Source organism: Phacochoerus africanus, unplaced genomic scaffold (assembly GCF_016906955.1).
Source record: "Phacochoerus africanus isolate WHEZ1 unplaced genomic scaffold, ROS_Pafr_v1 Scaffold_44, whole genome shotgun sequence".
Classification (NCBI taxonomy): Eukaryota; Metazoa; Chordata; class Mammalia; order Artiodactyla; family Suidae; genus Phacochoerus; species Phacochoerus africanus.
In genome coordinates, this window is record NW_025927415.1 from 1 (window position 1) to 15,521 (window position 15,521).

The following is a 15,521-nucleotide window of genomic DNA, read 5'->3' on the forward strand; positions in this document are numbered from 1 at the left end:
GCATTGCTGGGAGCTGTGGCATAGGCCAGCAGTGCAGCTCTGATTCAACGCCTGGTCTGGGAACTTCCATATGCCACAGGTCTTTTGCCTAAATAGAAACAAACAAACAAACAAACAAACAAAGACCAAAACAACCCACCAAGCATAATGAGTAATATTCCACTGCATGGATATACTGCATTTTTTTAGTCATTTATCTGTCTATGGACACTTGCATTGTTTCCTTATTCTGCCTATTGTGAACAGTGCAATTATGAATATGGATCTGCAAATATCTCTTCAAGACCCTGCTGTTAATTCTTTTGTAAGTTTCTCATTGTGGAGCAGCAGAAACAAATCTGATTAGTATCCATGAGGATGCAGGTTCAATCCCTGGCCTTGCTCAGTGGGTCCAGGATCCAGCATTGCCATGAGCTTCAGTATAGGTCACAGATGTGGCTTGAGTCCCTTGTTGTTGTGGCTGTGGCCAGCATCTGCATCTCTAATTTGACCCCTAGCCTGGGAACTTTCCATATGCTGCAGGCTGAGACCCCAAAAACCAAAAAAAATAAAAAAAAGAAGAATTAATAAATTTTACAGTTCACATTTCAAAGACTACAAAGAGGTCCAGTGAAAAGTTGGCCTCTATTCTGTCACCAATCCTTCTAGTCCCCTCCACCAGGTAACCACAATCATGAAATCTTGAGTATTTTTTCCAGACATATTGTGGTACATAAACAAGTATTATTTATATTATTTTCCTTTTACACAGCTAGTGGCACTCTATGCTCTACTTTTCATCTTGCCTTTTTTTTTTTTTTTGGCTGTGCGTACAGCATATGGAGCTTTCCCTGGCCAGGGATCAAATCCACGCCACAGCAACAACCTAATCCACTGCAGTGACAACGCCTGATCCTAACACACTGTGTCACAAAAGAACTCCTCATCTTACCTTTTTTAACTTAATAATATATCCTAGCCATCTTTCTATTCCTATACATTAAAAAGCATCCTTGGGGAGTTCCTGTTCTTGCTCAGCAGTAACAAACCCGACTAGTATCCATGAGGACTCAGGTTTGATCCCTGGCCTGGTTCAGTGGGTCAAGGGTCCAGCGTTGCTGTGACTGTGGCATAGGGAACTTCCATATGACGTGGCTGCAGTCCTTTAAAAAAAAATGCCCGTTCACTTTTGAGGTAGTTTGGTTTTCTATTTTATGGTGTATCAAAATTTAGGCAGTCTCTTATGGATGGACATCTATGGTGCTTCCAATCTGCTGCTATTTAAACTATGATTCAATGAATAACTTTGTCATGTCTTTTTTTTTTTTTTCCCTTTTCTGGGGCCACTCCCACAGCATATGGAGGTTCCCAGGCTAGGGGTCTAATCTGATCTGTAGCCACCAGCCTATGCCAGAGGCTCAGCAACTTGGGATCCAAGCTGAGTCTGCGTCTTATACCACAGCTCACTGACAACGCTGGATCCTCGACCCACTGAGCAAGACCAGGGATCGAACCCACAACCTCATGGTTCCTAGTCCGATTGTTTAACCACTGTGCCACGACGGGAACTCCTGCTATGTCATTTAATACACGTGCAATGTGTTAGGTGGGGGAATTTCTCAAAGTGACCTTGCTTGGTCTAAGGGGATATGCATTTATAATTTGATCAGCATTGCCAAATCACACTCCCATTAGCAATATATGAAAGCTCCTATATATATATATATATATATATATATATATATATATATATATATTTCCACAGCATGACCAATGCATTATTAGATATTGAACCAATGATAGGTGGAAAATTGTAGATTATTTTGCATCTACCTTACTGTGTATGAGACTGAGCACTTTCTCAGAAGTTTAAAAGCTGCTTGTATATTTTGCCAACATCCTTGGTACATACTTCATAAAAATCACTCAGCTGCAAATTCCTCCAAATATTCCCTCAGGAGAAGCCCTCAGACATGGACTTCCTGGGTCAGAATTTGCATTTTTAAAGATCTGTCTCCACAAGTTGCCAGTTGATCCTCCTGCCAGGACACAGACCCGAGACATCTCCCTTCAGTCACCATCGGCTCTGTGCCTCATAGGTGGGAAATGAGACCTCTATGTTCTCAGAGGTGGCGGCTGGCACCTCTAAGCCCACCCGTGGAGGGGGAGGGGCAGGCCCCGCCAGGCCCCCACTCCCCCCCGCCGGGCACCCCACTCCCCCCCCCGGGCACCCCCCCATCCCCCTACCCCGTCGCCTTCAGCCCCGCCCCCGTCACCTTCAGCCCCTCCCGGTTACCTTCAGCCCCGCGCCAGCTCCCCGCCCCGCCCGCTGAGCAGCTCCACCCTCCCGCCTGCGCAGCCCCGCCCCACCTGCTGCCCCGCCTTGCCCCGGGGCTGCATGGCCCCGCCCCGTGCGTGCTCTGGCGTCCCTCGTCACGTGATGCCAGCGCAGGGTTGAGGAGGGGTGACAGCGACCGTTGCTGCGGTTGGCCCTGTCTGCACTCGCGTGACTCCCCTTGAGTGAAGCGCCCTGAGCCGTGATGGCGAGCGCCTAGGGGAAGGCGCAGACGAGCCCAGGGCCGCCTTCCCTGACTGCGCTGGCCTCCAGGTCCCAGAGCGCGCGCCCGCGCCGTTGCTAGGCAGCCGCCTCTGGGCGCAGAGGGCGGGGTAGGCTTACGCGGAAGGGTCCGGTTGCTTGTGCTTGTGCTGGGGAGAGGGTGTGACTTTGGAGCGTAGTAGTGCCAGGCGGAGGGCCATGGAGCAGTACTGCATCTTGGGCCGCATAGGCGAGGGCGCTCATGGCATCGTCTTCAAGGCCAAGCACGTGGAGGTGAGCACCCAGTCCTTCCTTCGGTTCCTTTGAGATCTACCCTATGTTCCCACGCACGCATGGGCCATTGCTCCTGCCTCCCCTCAGCTTTTTGTGGCGTCCGCCTATCTCTTGCCCCCTTGGCGGGGTGGGGTGCGGCCAGCTGTCAGCGGTGCTTTTAGGTGGCGAGTGGTCCCTGTGAGCTGGTGTGGTTATCTCTGAGCTGTTTTCCCAGCACTGCGACTCCTGGCCCTGATATCCCTCCAGAAAGGGGTAGGGGGCGCGTTCCACTCTCACGAGGGCCTCAAGCCTGGCATCCCATTCCTTTTCCCAGCCCGGGATGGGGTAGCAGTGTCTGCGTCCTGTCCCAAACAGACTGGAGAGATCGTGGCCCTCAAGAAGGTGGCCCTACAGCGGCTGGAGGATGGCATCCCCAACCAGGCCCTGCGGGAGATCAAGGCCCTGCAGGAGATTGAGGACAGTCAGTATGTGAGTAGGGCTGGTGCCCTGTGCTGGGCTTCCTGCCCTTATCCACTCACTTCCACCCTGGGGACTTGCTGTCGTTTGCTTCCTCCCCCCTCACTACTCCCTTTCCTGTCCACGTGTTCACCCTTATTCCCCCCCCAGTTATTTCATTCCTCACTCACTCCCTCTCTGTTCACCCACTTATTTCTTTGTGTACTTATTCATTTATTCACTAACATCCCTTTTTGCTCAAAACTTCTAATGAATTCTAATGATAAGGATAATTGCCACCCATTGAGCTCCCATTGTGTTCTGCAGGCTGGATTAACTGCTTTGTGTACATTGTCATTTTTTTTTGTCTTTTTAGGGCCACGCCCACAGCATATGGCGGTTCCCAGGCTAGGGGTCTAATCAGAGCTGTCTGTAGCTGCCGGCCTACCACAGCCACAGCAACGTGGGACCTGAGCCCTGTCTGTGACCTACACCACAGCTCACAGCAACACCGGATCCTTAACCCACTGAGTGAGGCCAGGGATCTAACCTGCAACCTCATGGATCCTAGTCAGATTCGTTTCCACTGAGCCATGGTGGGAACTCCACATTGTCCTTCTGAGTTTTCTCCTCTGATTGGGGAATCAGTACATGTTAACCTTGGGGCCCCCATAGGCTCTGCCCTCTGCTGGGCACTGGTGACGAACACTGACCCTGACCCTGACCTGGCTCTCGAGACAGGACAGAGGCTGCGAGACCCTCCTGGCCTCCTTTGTGCTGTGATGGGCCCTGGAGGGGCTGTGGGTACAGGAGGAGAGACCGCACCCGCCCAGCCTCATTCTCTCTGTGCACTTCTCTCTTGACCATGTCCTGAGTAGAGAATGTGTGTAATTTCCTGGGGAATGCCAGGGGCAGGTCCACCCACCCAACAGTGGGTGATACTCTGGCTTGCTTCTTATCCTCTGGAGATGTTCGTGCTACATCAGTGCCAAAACCATATTATACAACTGCATGTGTCATCCTAGTTTTGTGCGAAAGTATTTTGTATACACCTGTGCATATATGTCTGTATGTGCCATGTCTGTTGCAAAGTCTGGTGGAATATACTTGTGAGGTTGACAGTAGGTGATAGTATTTTTCTTTTGCGATTTTTTTTTTGCTTATGAGTTTGTGTATTATCTGAATGTTATGTGTTTGTCTCAATCTGTAAAGTGATTGTCTCCTACTCTCAAAATCAGAAAAGCAGTAATATGGCCCCTCTCTCTCTCTCTCTTTTTTTTTTTTCTTCTGCTTTTTAGGGCTGCACCCGCAGCATATGGAGGTTCCCAGGCTAAGGGTCTAATCAGAGCTACAGCTGCCAGCCTACACCACAGCCACAGCAATGCCAGATCCAAGCCTCTTCTGTGAGCTACACCACAGCTCACAGCAACACTGGATCCTTATCCCACTGAGTGAGGCCAGGGATCAAACCTGCAACCTCATGGTTCCTAGTCAGATTCCTTTCTGCTGACCCATGATGGGAACCCCACATTGTCCTTCTGAGTTTTCTCCTCTGATTGGGGAATCAGTACATTTTAACCTTGGGGTCCCCATAGGCTCTACCCTCTGCTGGGCACTGGTGACAAACACTGACCCTGACCTGGCTCTTGAGAACTGAAGTGAAAGTAGTAAGGAGGTGGACAGAGGTGCAGGACCCTCCTGGCCTCATTTGTGCTGTGATGGGCCCTGGAGGGGCTGTGGGTACAGGAGGAGAGACACTGCACCCGCCCAGCTTCATTTTCTCTGTGCACTTCTCTCTTGACTGTGTCCTGAGTAGAGAATGTGTGTAATTTCCTGGGGAATCCCAAGGGCAGGTCCACCCACCCAACAGTGGGTGATACTCTGGCTTGTTGCTTATCCTCTGGAGATGTTCGTGCTACATCAGTGCCAAAACCATATTATACAACTGCATGTGTCATCCTGGTTTTGTGCAGAAGTATTTTGTATACATCTGTGCATACATATCTGTATGTGCCATGTCTGTTGCAAAGTCTGGTGGAATATACTTGTGAGGTTGACAGTAGGTGATAGGATTTTTCTTTTGTGATTTTTTTTTATCAGTTTGTGCATTATCTGAATGTTGTGTGTTTGTTTCAATCTGTAAAATGATTGTCTCCTACTCTCAAAATCAGAAAAGCAGTAATATGGCCCTTCACTTTTTTTTTTTTTTTTTGCTTTTTAGGGCCACACCCACAGCATATGGAGGTTCCCAGGCTAAGGGTCTAATCAGAGCTACAGCTGCCAGTCTACACCACAGCCACACCAATGCCAGATCCAAGCCACTTCTGTGACCTACACCAGAGCTCATGGCAACACCGGATCCTTAACCCACTAAGCAAGGCCAGGGATCGAACCCGCAACCTCATGGTTCCTAGTCGGATTCCTTTCCCTTACGCCAGAGCGGAAACTCCTCCAGTCTCTTTTTCTATTCATTCAACACTTAAGTTTCTCTTGCCTGACAAGTACATCTAGGCTCCAGGAGTACAGAGCAGCCTCCTTCCTGTTCTCGCCTTGGAGCCTTGTGCTCACTGTCCCCCTGCCCAGAACTCCTTCCCAGATCCCTGCATAAGTGAGCCCAGCCCATCTCTTCTGTCTTCATCAGAACCTTCAGCAGGATACCCCATAGATTTGTTCTTACGCCTGTCAGTCATTTGTCCCCCTGAGCTCCTTAAAGCCCATCAGGACCCCCTAGCTCTTGCTCCTGCTCACTGCTGTGCAGCCTGGCCCTTGTGACCTGTGGGCCCTCAGGAAGTATATGTGACATATCTCCTGCTGTCCCAGCGCTGGGAGATGTGATCACCAGTGCCTTCTCTTGGTTCTGGGAGTTAATGGCTGTAGAAGAAACAGGAGGAGACCTGTGTGTGTGTGTGTGTTTCCAGGTGATTTTCCAGTTCGTAGGCTGGGTGGGGGACCAGACACTGCCCTAAGTGGATTTTCTTAGACCTCCTTTCTCCTGCACCTTTACTGGAGCATTAGAGTAGGGTCTTGCCTTCTGTTGGGAGAGGGGAGCACATGAGAGCACCCAGCTCCCTGATTCTAAGCTCAGATCTCCTGTCCCCTTTTCTGCCTGGTCTTCTGTTGAGGCAAGAGCTGAGGGTTCCACAGAGTCTGAGCCACGTGAGTTTGGGGGCTGATGGGATGCCTCCCCCCACCCCGGGCAGGTCGTGCAGTTGAAGGCTGTGTTCTGACATGGTGCAGGCTTTGTGCTGGCCTTTGAGTACATGCTGTCATATCTGGCTGAGGTGCTGCGCCATGCCCAGAGGCCACTGGCCCAGGTGCAGGTCAAGAGCTATTTGCAGATGCTGCTCAAGGGCATCGCCTTCTGCCATGCCAAAAACATTGTGCATTGGGTCAGTTCCAGCATGGGCTGGGGTGGGACCTGGGGGTGGCTGGGCTGAATGTAGGCCAGCCCTTGATGTAGGGCATGCTTGAGGAGGGGGCAGAGGGGTCAGGGACCATGGGTGAGTGGCCAGGGGTATAGCCCTGCAGGAGGTGCGGTCCTGGGCTGACCCGGGTGCTCAGCCTGCCCAGCTCTCTTATCCCGAGGTCCCATGGGGGGTCACAAGGAACCAGTGCCTCTTTTTGTGCCCTCAGGACCTGAAACCAGCCAACTTGCTAATCAGTGCCTCACGCCAGCTCAAGATAGCAGACTTTGGCCTGGCCTGGGGCCTTTTCCCTAGATGGCTGCCGCCTCTACATGCACCAGGTGGCCACCAGGTAGGGAGGACCAGTTCCCAGGCAGGACCAGGCAATGGCCAGGCCCCGACCCTCCCCCTGAGGAAGAGATGCTTCTGGACCTTCTGTCCAAACAGTGTTCCTGGAGCTGGTGTGGGGGCCAGGGTGACCTTCTGGCGCAGGCAGCTTCTTGACAGATGGGTGACTTGGCTCTGACCACCTGCCATCCACTCACAGGTGGTACCGAGCCCCTGAGCTCCTGTATGGTGCCCGCCAGTACAATCAGGGTGTCGACCTGTGGTGAGCCTCCTGTGGGCTGGGCAGGGGGTGGGGTGCGGGTGCTCGAGTGTTCTGTTCCCGCTGGGCATTGAGGTCTCCAGGCTATTAGGGGCTGATTTCCTGCTGTGAGCTTAAGCATGCAGGGGTGCCCTGGGGGTGTCTCCCTTGGTGAGAGTGTCTCTGAGGAGTTGTGGTCACTGTTCTTTTCCATGAGAGTTTTGAGCTGGGTGGGGGTCTGGTGGGATGGGAGTGGCTGTCCCAGGAGGAGGTCTCTGGGTGGAGGTTGGGGAGGTGGTCTGGCCATGGAACGTCTGTTTGCAGGGAGTGACACCCTGAGACACAGTGTCCCAGAGCCTGGGGCCCTGGATGGGAAGGCCCAAACAGTTCTCCAGGGAAGGATGGTCTGTTTCTGCCTGAAACTGTGAGACTTGGGGGCCGTTTTGGAGGTCTTCCCCAGGATGGGGTGTGTGTCCAGAATGGGAGGCTCTGAGAGGTCTTAGAACTGCTGAGGGGTTGAGGCCTGAGAGCTGCAGAGGAGGGGGCATAAGTTCTGCATTCTAGACTTGAGGTCTTTCCCGGTTTGGGTGTCTGTACTCTTCACTCTGAAGCCTCTAGGCTACTCTGTGGGTGTTTTGACCCTGGTGTCAGGTGTGAGTGCTGGTGCGGGGAGATCGGTGGCTGTGCTGAGATCTCTGAGATGTTTGTGTTCTGTATGTGCAGGGCCGTGGGATGCATCCTGGGGGAGCTGTTGAACGGGTCCCCCCTTTTCCCAGGGGAGAATGACATCGAACAGCTTTGCTGTGTGCTTCGCATCTTGGGCACCCCCAGCCCTCAAGTCTGGCCGGTTTGTAGGGCCCTGCGGAGGGGAGGGGTGGGACAGGTGTCCTCTGTCCCCCCAAGAGCTAGTGAGTCCCCCGGCCCACACCTTCTCTCTGGTGGCCCCACAACTCCCTGACCTCCCATTCGCTGTCCTGGCTCAGCTCAGGGGCTCCTCCTGCCCTGCTGGAGGCAGGAGAGCTGGTCCGTGTCCCATCCCCTGTCTGTTCCGACCTGTCCCTGGCACTCACGCAGCTCTTACCCAGCTGGGCGCAGAGTGGGCTCCCGAGAAGTGGAGGAAGGACTGAAGGACTGATTGAGTGCGTGATGACAGAGTGACCTGGTACAAGCAGGGGCTTGGCAGGGCGGGTGCCAGCCCTAATGGGCCTGCTTCTCCTCCAGGAGATCACAGAGCTGCCTGACTACAACAAGATCTCCTTCAAGGAGCAGGCACCCGTGCCCTTGGAGGAGGTGCTGCCCGATGCCTCTCCCCAGGCCTTGGACCTGCTGGGGCGGTTCCTCCTCTACCCTCCACTCCAGCGCATTGCAGCCTCCCAGGTAGGCAACACCAGTGCCCTGAGCCTCCTCGTTCGTGCTCATGTGACCCAGCAGTTTGAGGTCCCCCAGAACCTGTGATGGGCTCGGACAGAACCCCTGGAGCCAGGGCAGGAGGGTGTGGAGCAGCTGAGCCTCTCCTGAGCAGACCTCAGAGGGGCTGTGGTGGCCAGGGGTGGCCCATTAGAAGGGCGTGCCCACATTGCAGAAGAGCGCATCTCCAGGTTATTGGTGACTCACCTCTTCGTGCCTTTATTCCTTCAATAAGTATTTACTCAGCATCTGGCACACGACAGGCATTGTCCTGGGCCCTGGTGCAGAGTGAACAGACAGATGCAGCTCGTGTCTGTGGGGTGTCCAGCCTGTGGTGAGGCAGGGCAGCCAGTCTGTGACAGCCCTGAGGAGTGATGTTGGGACTGACTTTGGGGTCACGTAAGGCTTCCTGGAGAAGGATCGGTTTAAGCACAGGGAGCTGTTTCCCCAAGAGAAATAATGAGCAGAGGCCTGGAGAGGAGAACCCAGGCGAGGTGGATTGTGGCTGGAAGGCAGGGGAGGAGGGCAGGGCCACCCGCTGATGGCAGGGATGGCATCAGAGCCTCTGTCGGGTGTACCTGTCCTCCCCTTCTTGCCCTTGGCACTCATACCCTGGTGAGTTCCCATGTCAGCAGTGCCTTCAGAGTGTACTGAGGCCAACCGACCCCTTCTCAGCTCCCTGCTGCTGTCCCCAGTATAAGTCACCCCCCCGCCCCCACCCCATTGTAAGCTTCCCCTCCTGCCCATTCCCCTGGCTGAGAGGGGGATCTTGTCCAGGGAGGCTGTCACACCCTCCCCTGCAGGGCCCTCCTGTGGCTCCCTCTCAGAGGAGAAACTCAGGTCCTAGTGGCCCTCAGGCATCACACACTAGGGGCCATCCCCTTGGTGACCCTGCCAGCTTCCATTCCACTTGCTATGGGGCCCCTCCATGTCCCGGGGCCTCACTCATTCACCCTTCAGGTCTCTTCTCAAGCGCCACCTCCCGGGGGCTTCCCCTGCCCCTCTTCAGGTCTGCAGCCTCTCCGCTGTTCCTCTTTCCTCCTCACTGTCCTCCCCCCACAGCACTCATCATCCAGTGTGCTCTTTCTCCTACTACTTTACATGATTTATTACCCTACTCCTCTTTGCTCTGTTTGCTGCTGCATCCTGGGTCCCTGGAGCAGTGCTTGGGCAGCAAGCACTCAGAGGCTTGGAGTCAGCTGCACTGATGAGCAGAGGGAGGAAAGCCTCTTCAGGGCCATGTTCACATCTCCCCCTCAAAGGGAAGTGAGCTGAAGCTGGGATGGGGAGGTGACTGGTTTCCTTTTGCTGTCCCTTGCTTGCTGCCTTCAGGCCCTCCTGCACCAGTACTTCTTCACAGCTCCCCTGCTGGCCCACCCCTCGGAGCTGCCGATTCCCCACCGCCCAGGGGGACCTACCCCCAAGGCCCACCCAGGGCCTCCCCACGTCCATGACTTCCACGTGGACCAGCCTCTGGAGGAGTCGCTGTTGAACCCGGAGCTGATTCGGCCCTTCATCCTGGAGGGCTGAGATGCTGGGCCAGGCCCCGCCAGCGTGCTCCCCACCAGAACCACCCAGGCCTCTTGTTCCCCAGCTCTGGCCTGATTCAGCCACAGGCTGTACCTGGTCCTGCTCTCAGCTGGGTGATGAGGACATCCAGCCCCAGCAGAGGGCACCTGCAGCCTGCGCTGTCAGCTCCCATCTGTGTGCTGCTGACAGGTCCATCCAAGGAGGCAGTGAGTGCTGCTGCTGTGTCTGCCACCGTGCTGCTTCTCTAGCTGCCACCTTCTTGGTCAGGGACGGCCTCGGTAGAGCCATCTGTGGGAGCACTGAGTGTGAGATGTCAGAAACCCAAGTGGGAAGGGAAGGGTGGTTTGATTTTGTTCTCAGAGACGTTAAGCACTAGTTCAATTCTGAGATTTAGGATAAAACCCAAATAGTCCTACCTGATGTGTACCCTTCTGCTCCTGTTGAGGGACATGCCTGAGGTAGCATGGTCTCCTGGCCCTTGCTTGTCTCTGGTCACTTGGAAAGTAGCCCCATTCATGGCCACCTTAGTCTTGGGGACTTTCTAGGTGCTTCATGTTTTGGAGCTCCCACTTGGAGGTGAGATGACAGAAGTCAAGGCCAGGGATGGCTCAAATTGGGGACCCAATAAGTGAACCTCCACATCTTTTCTTTTTTTTTTCTTTTTTAGGGCTGAACCTGTGGCATATGGAAATTCCCAGGTGAGGGGTCAAATCACAGCTACTGCTGCCAGCCTACACCACAGCCACAGCAACACCAGATCCAAGCCTCATCTGCAACCTATACCACAGCTCACGGCAAGACTGAATCCCCAACCCTCCAAGCAAGCTCAGGGGTTGAACCTGCATCCTGATGGATCCTAGTTAGGTTAATAACCACTGAGCCACAAAGTGAACTCTGTGACCCTCGACATCTTAATCTGGTTACATCACCCTCAGGATAAGCATGAGCCAGGACCACACGGGCTACCTCCTTAATCAGAGACACCAGGCAAATAGGACAGATCTTCCTGAAACTCATTTGTTAACTCAGTAAATCTCAATACAGTCTGAACTGGCTCTTGTTTTTCTAATTTAATAATTTGGTAAGTCAATTCTGAAATACATGCAGAAATGAAAGCATTAAGAGGAGGGAGCAGAAGCCGAAGAAAAGGAGAAAGATGATGAATGGACTTAGCATATCATATCCCAAGACTCAGGGCTATAACAAATAAGAAGTGTGGTGTTGGCCTACAGATATGTAAAAGCAGACAAATGGAGAAACTTACTCTTAGCAATCTTTTAGTTTAAAATATTCATTTTGTTCCCATGTGGATAAACTCCTCTGAGCACAGAGTTCACAGAGACAACTAATGCTGCCACAGTCACTGCCTTCCAGGTTTTTAGAGGGCAAAGCACAGTTATTGCTTACAGGGTAAAGTCTGAGTGTCTCATAGGTCTTCAAAGATATTTTAAGGATCTGGCCTCTGCCTGTTGGACCAGCCACATCTATAGAGTCTAACCTTTAGCTCTTTCTAGTTATCTCTCATCTCCACATAAAGGGAGTCTGTACCCACACCCTGACTGCTGATCTCTGGCCAGTTCCACTCACAAAGATCCTAAACTTTAGTCCACCCTGACATTGACCCTCACCTTGGCCTTGGGCCTTACGCTGAACCTCACCCTATCACCCTGACCCTGACATACAGTCACCCTCACTCAATTCTTTGCCAACTCCTTCCCCACCTATACTTGGCTTGGATCTTGGCATTGACTCTCAGCCTCACTCAAACTCTGACCCCACTTGACCTAGAATTAACCTTGTGTATGAACTTGGCTCTCATCTTCACCTTAACACTGACCCTCTAATTGACACCTTTGATGTTCATTATAACCCTGATCTTGACTTACCTTGACAACAAGTTCTCTCCCACTGATCATGACCCAGAACATTACCATGAATGAACCACTGCTGTTCTCAATCTGATTATGACCTTTAACTCTGCTCCTAGAATGTATCCTTGCCAAAGACTATCATACCAACCTACCCTGCCCTTGAACTTGAGCCTTGGTGCTGAACTATACTACACCAAAGGTGAGAGAAATATCTGTACCTCAAGCCTGACCATGACCCTGATCCTAATCCTGATCTTGACCTGGACCTCAATTTCACCCTGACCTGGGTCTTCATCCAAACACAGAGCCTCATCACTGACACCCTAATCCCATCCTGACCTGAAGCTGACCTAGACCCCGATCCTGAAATTGAACTTCACACTGACATTGACCTTCATATTTATGGTGAATGTTCATCCTCAGTCTGATCACCTTCATTTGACCCATCATATCACTCTGGACCTTAACCTTGAACCTGATTTTTGACTAAACCTGATCATCTCTGATAATCACAATAATGTCCCCCCAAAGACGCCCATGTCCTGACCTATGAATATGTTGCCCTATACAAAAAAGGGACTTTGCAGATGTGATTAAGGGTACATATTTGAGATCGAAAGAGTATCCTGGATTACGCAGATTGGGCCAGTGTAATTGGTAGTGGGGAGGGAGAGGTGGAGGAGGACTTGATTCCTTCCAGCAGCAAGAGGAAAGGAACCCCACCTTGACTTCTGATTGACCTTGGCCTTCACTCTGGTCCTGGCAGTTATCCTCATGGTTGATCTTGACTCTAAGTCTGCACTGATGCTTAATCCTGAACATCAGCCTCACCCTCACCTTGACTGAATCCTGTTCAGGACTGGACATTCACTGTCAACCTGAATCCACCTTTCAGTCGTTCTTCCATCCTGACAACCATGATCCTCACCCTGACGCTCATCCTCTTACTGATCCTCTCCGATGGAGTCTCCACCTTGCCTCACACTGGTCCTCGAACCTGCTTCTGACACCATGAGCCTGACCATCCTCTTATCTTGACCCCTACCTGATTTAGAATTTTACCCTGGACACTCACCCTCATTCTGATCTTCATCACTGTCTGCCACCCTGACTGCTCTGACACTGAACTTGATCATGACACTTGCTTTTACATTACATTTACATTGTTATCATTTATGCTAACTCTGATCTGATCTTGGCCAGGGCCACAACCAAGTCCAGAGTGAGGTCCTGGTATCAGGGCCAAGGCTGGGGTAAGAGCCAGGGTGAGTGCCATGACAAGGGAGGCACCAGGTTTGGGGCAAGGGCCAGTGCCATGGCAGGAGGGAGGCTGGGGGTCATTGTGAAGGCGATTGTGAAGGTGGGAGTCAGGGCTAGGGAAAGTTTAGGGTGAAGTGTGTGTTAGAGTGTGCCTGGGTCAGGTAGGGACAAGGGTGGGGTAGATGTCTGATGCTCATAAAATCAAGGGTTTTGATTAGGGCAAGGCTGAGGAAAAGGACTGAGTTCTGCGTAAGGGCCAGCACCAGGGCAAGGGCTCAAAAGGTGCTGGGTCAGGGACACCCGAAGGTCCAGCTGGTCTGTGCAAGGGCAAAGGTCAGAGCGAGGATGAATGTCAGTGTGAGGGAGGAGGCAAGGGTCTGCCGAGTGTCAGGACGATGTGAGAGCCAAGGGGCAGGGCAGAGACCAGTGGAAGGCCAAACAGAAGTGGGTTTGGCAAGCTTTGGGACCTGAGAGGGGATGCTGGCAAGGATCAACCTGGAAGGGCTCAGCCTATGGGGTGGAAGCAGGGTGGAGCAGGGTATGGCCTGTGGGGTGGAAACACTGGGAAGGCGTGGCCTGGCCAGAGCACCCAGGTTGGCAGGGGCCATTTGGGTTTGCATGAGTTGCTTCACGTTTTCTCATTTCTGGAGGCCTGAGACCTGCTCTGAGCCACCCAGCTGGACAAGGTAGCGCTACCTGTCCCAAGCGACAGGCAGGGCATGGTTCATGGTCCTGGCATGACCATGCCAGTCCAACCCTCTGGACTTCAGTTTCCCAAATCTGGGAGGGGGAGTTGGGTGGCCCTGAATATGTACTTGGCTGAGGATATGTGTGGTCCCTAAAGTCATAACCTCGGTGGCCTTTGGAGGGATTGCTCTGAAAGTCTCCTGCCCCTCTGGCTGCCCCTGCATCTGGAGCTCCTGGGGGTTGGCCTGTTCTGGGTACCTGTAAACAAGATAAACCCCTTTGTTTGGCTTAATGATCCCACGTCTTTTGGAATATTTGGGAATTTCCCTTCTGGAGTTTTCCTGGAAAGCCACGATTTCCACACGAGTGGCACCTTCTTCGGGCTCACCGGCTTGAACTCCCATACTGGTTGTGCCAAGTGCCTGTTGAGTTCTTTAATTTGAGTAGCACTTCCCCCAAGCTACAGGTGTGCTGAGCTCAGCACACCCGCAACTAAATGATTTATAGGATATTTGTGTAATGTCAGTTTTTCTCCCCTCTAGACTCTTCCCTAAGAGTGGAGTGTTTGTCTCTTGTATAACTGTGCATATAATCACTGTACACACCCAGTGTATGGCCTGATATTTAATGTACTTGCAGTGAATGAATTTATTTACTTTTAAAATACATTACTGGAGTTCCCTTCCTTCCAGCTCAGTGGTAATGAACCTGACTAGTCTCCACGAGGACCCTGGTTCAATCCCTGGCCTTGCTCAGTGGGTTCATCCCAAGTTGCAGTGAGCTGTGGCATAGGTTGCAGATGCAGCTTGGATGTGGTGTTGCTGTGGTTGTGGTATAGGCTGGCAGCTACAGCTCGGATGCGAAACCTACCCTGGGAACTTCTATATTCCCGTGAGTATGGCCCTAAAAGGACCAAAATGAAATAAGATAAAGTAAAATAAATTTTTAAAATACAGTATTATATTGGAGTTCCTGTTGTAGCTCAGTGGTAACAAACCAGACTAGTATCCATGAGGATGTGGGTTTGCTCTCTGGCCCCATTCAGAAGGTTAAGGATCCAGCATTGCCGTGAGCTGTGCTGTGGGTCACAGACATGGCTCAGATCTGGTGTGGCTGTGGCTGTGGTGTAGGGAAGGAGCTGCAGCTCCGATTTGACCCCTAGCCTGGGAGCTTCCATATGCCCCAGGTGTGGCCATGAAAAGCAAAATCAATCAATCAATCAATCAATCAATGCATGATTATGTAACTTTACATAATCAGACCCTTGCCTGAATTCTGTAATTATGATTTTATTTTATTTATTTGTCTTTTGTCTTTTTAGGGCCACACCCATGGCATATGAAGGTACCCAGGCTAGGGGTTGAATCGGAGCTGTAGCCACTGGCCTACATCACAGCCACAGCAACAAGGGATCTGAGGTGCATCTGTGGCCTACACCACAGGTCACAGCAACACTGGATCCTTAGCCCACTGAACAAGGCCAGGGATTGAACCCACAACCTCATGGTTCCTAGTCAGATTTGTTTCTGCTG

General features: G+C 52.2%; 1 protein-coding gene across 1 annotated transcript; it reads left to right on the top strand.

Annotated features, from left to right (window-relative positions):
• The first annotated feature begins 2,430 nt into the window (after positions 1-2,430).
• On the top strand, positions 2,431-10,297 carry LOC125119304 (cyclin-dependent kinase 20-like). The gene is given in 8 exon segments (XM_047766135.1): positions 2,431-2,809; positions 3,164-3,277; positions 6,878-6,946; positions 6,948-7,000; positions 7,196-7,258; positions 7,958-8,081; positions 8,456-8,611; positions 9,974-10,297. Coding segments are annotated over 8 exon segments (852 nt in total). The 5' UTR covers positions 2,431-2,734; the 3' UTR covers positions 10,172-10,297.
• Positions 10,298-15,521: the final 5,224 nt, after the last annotated feature.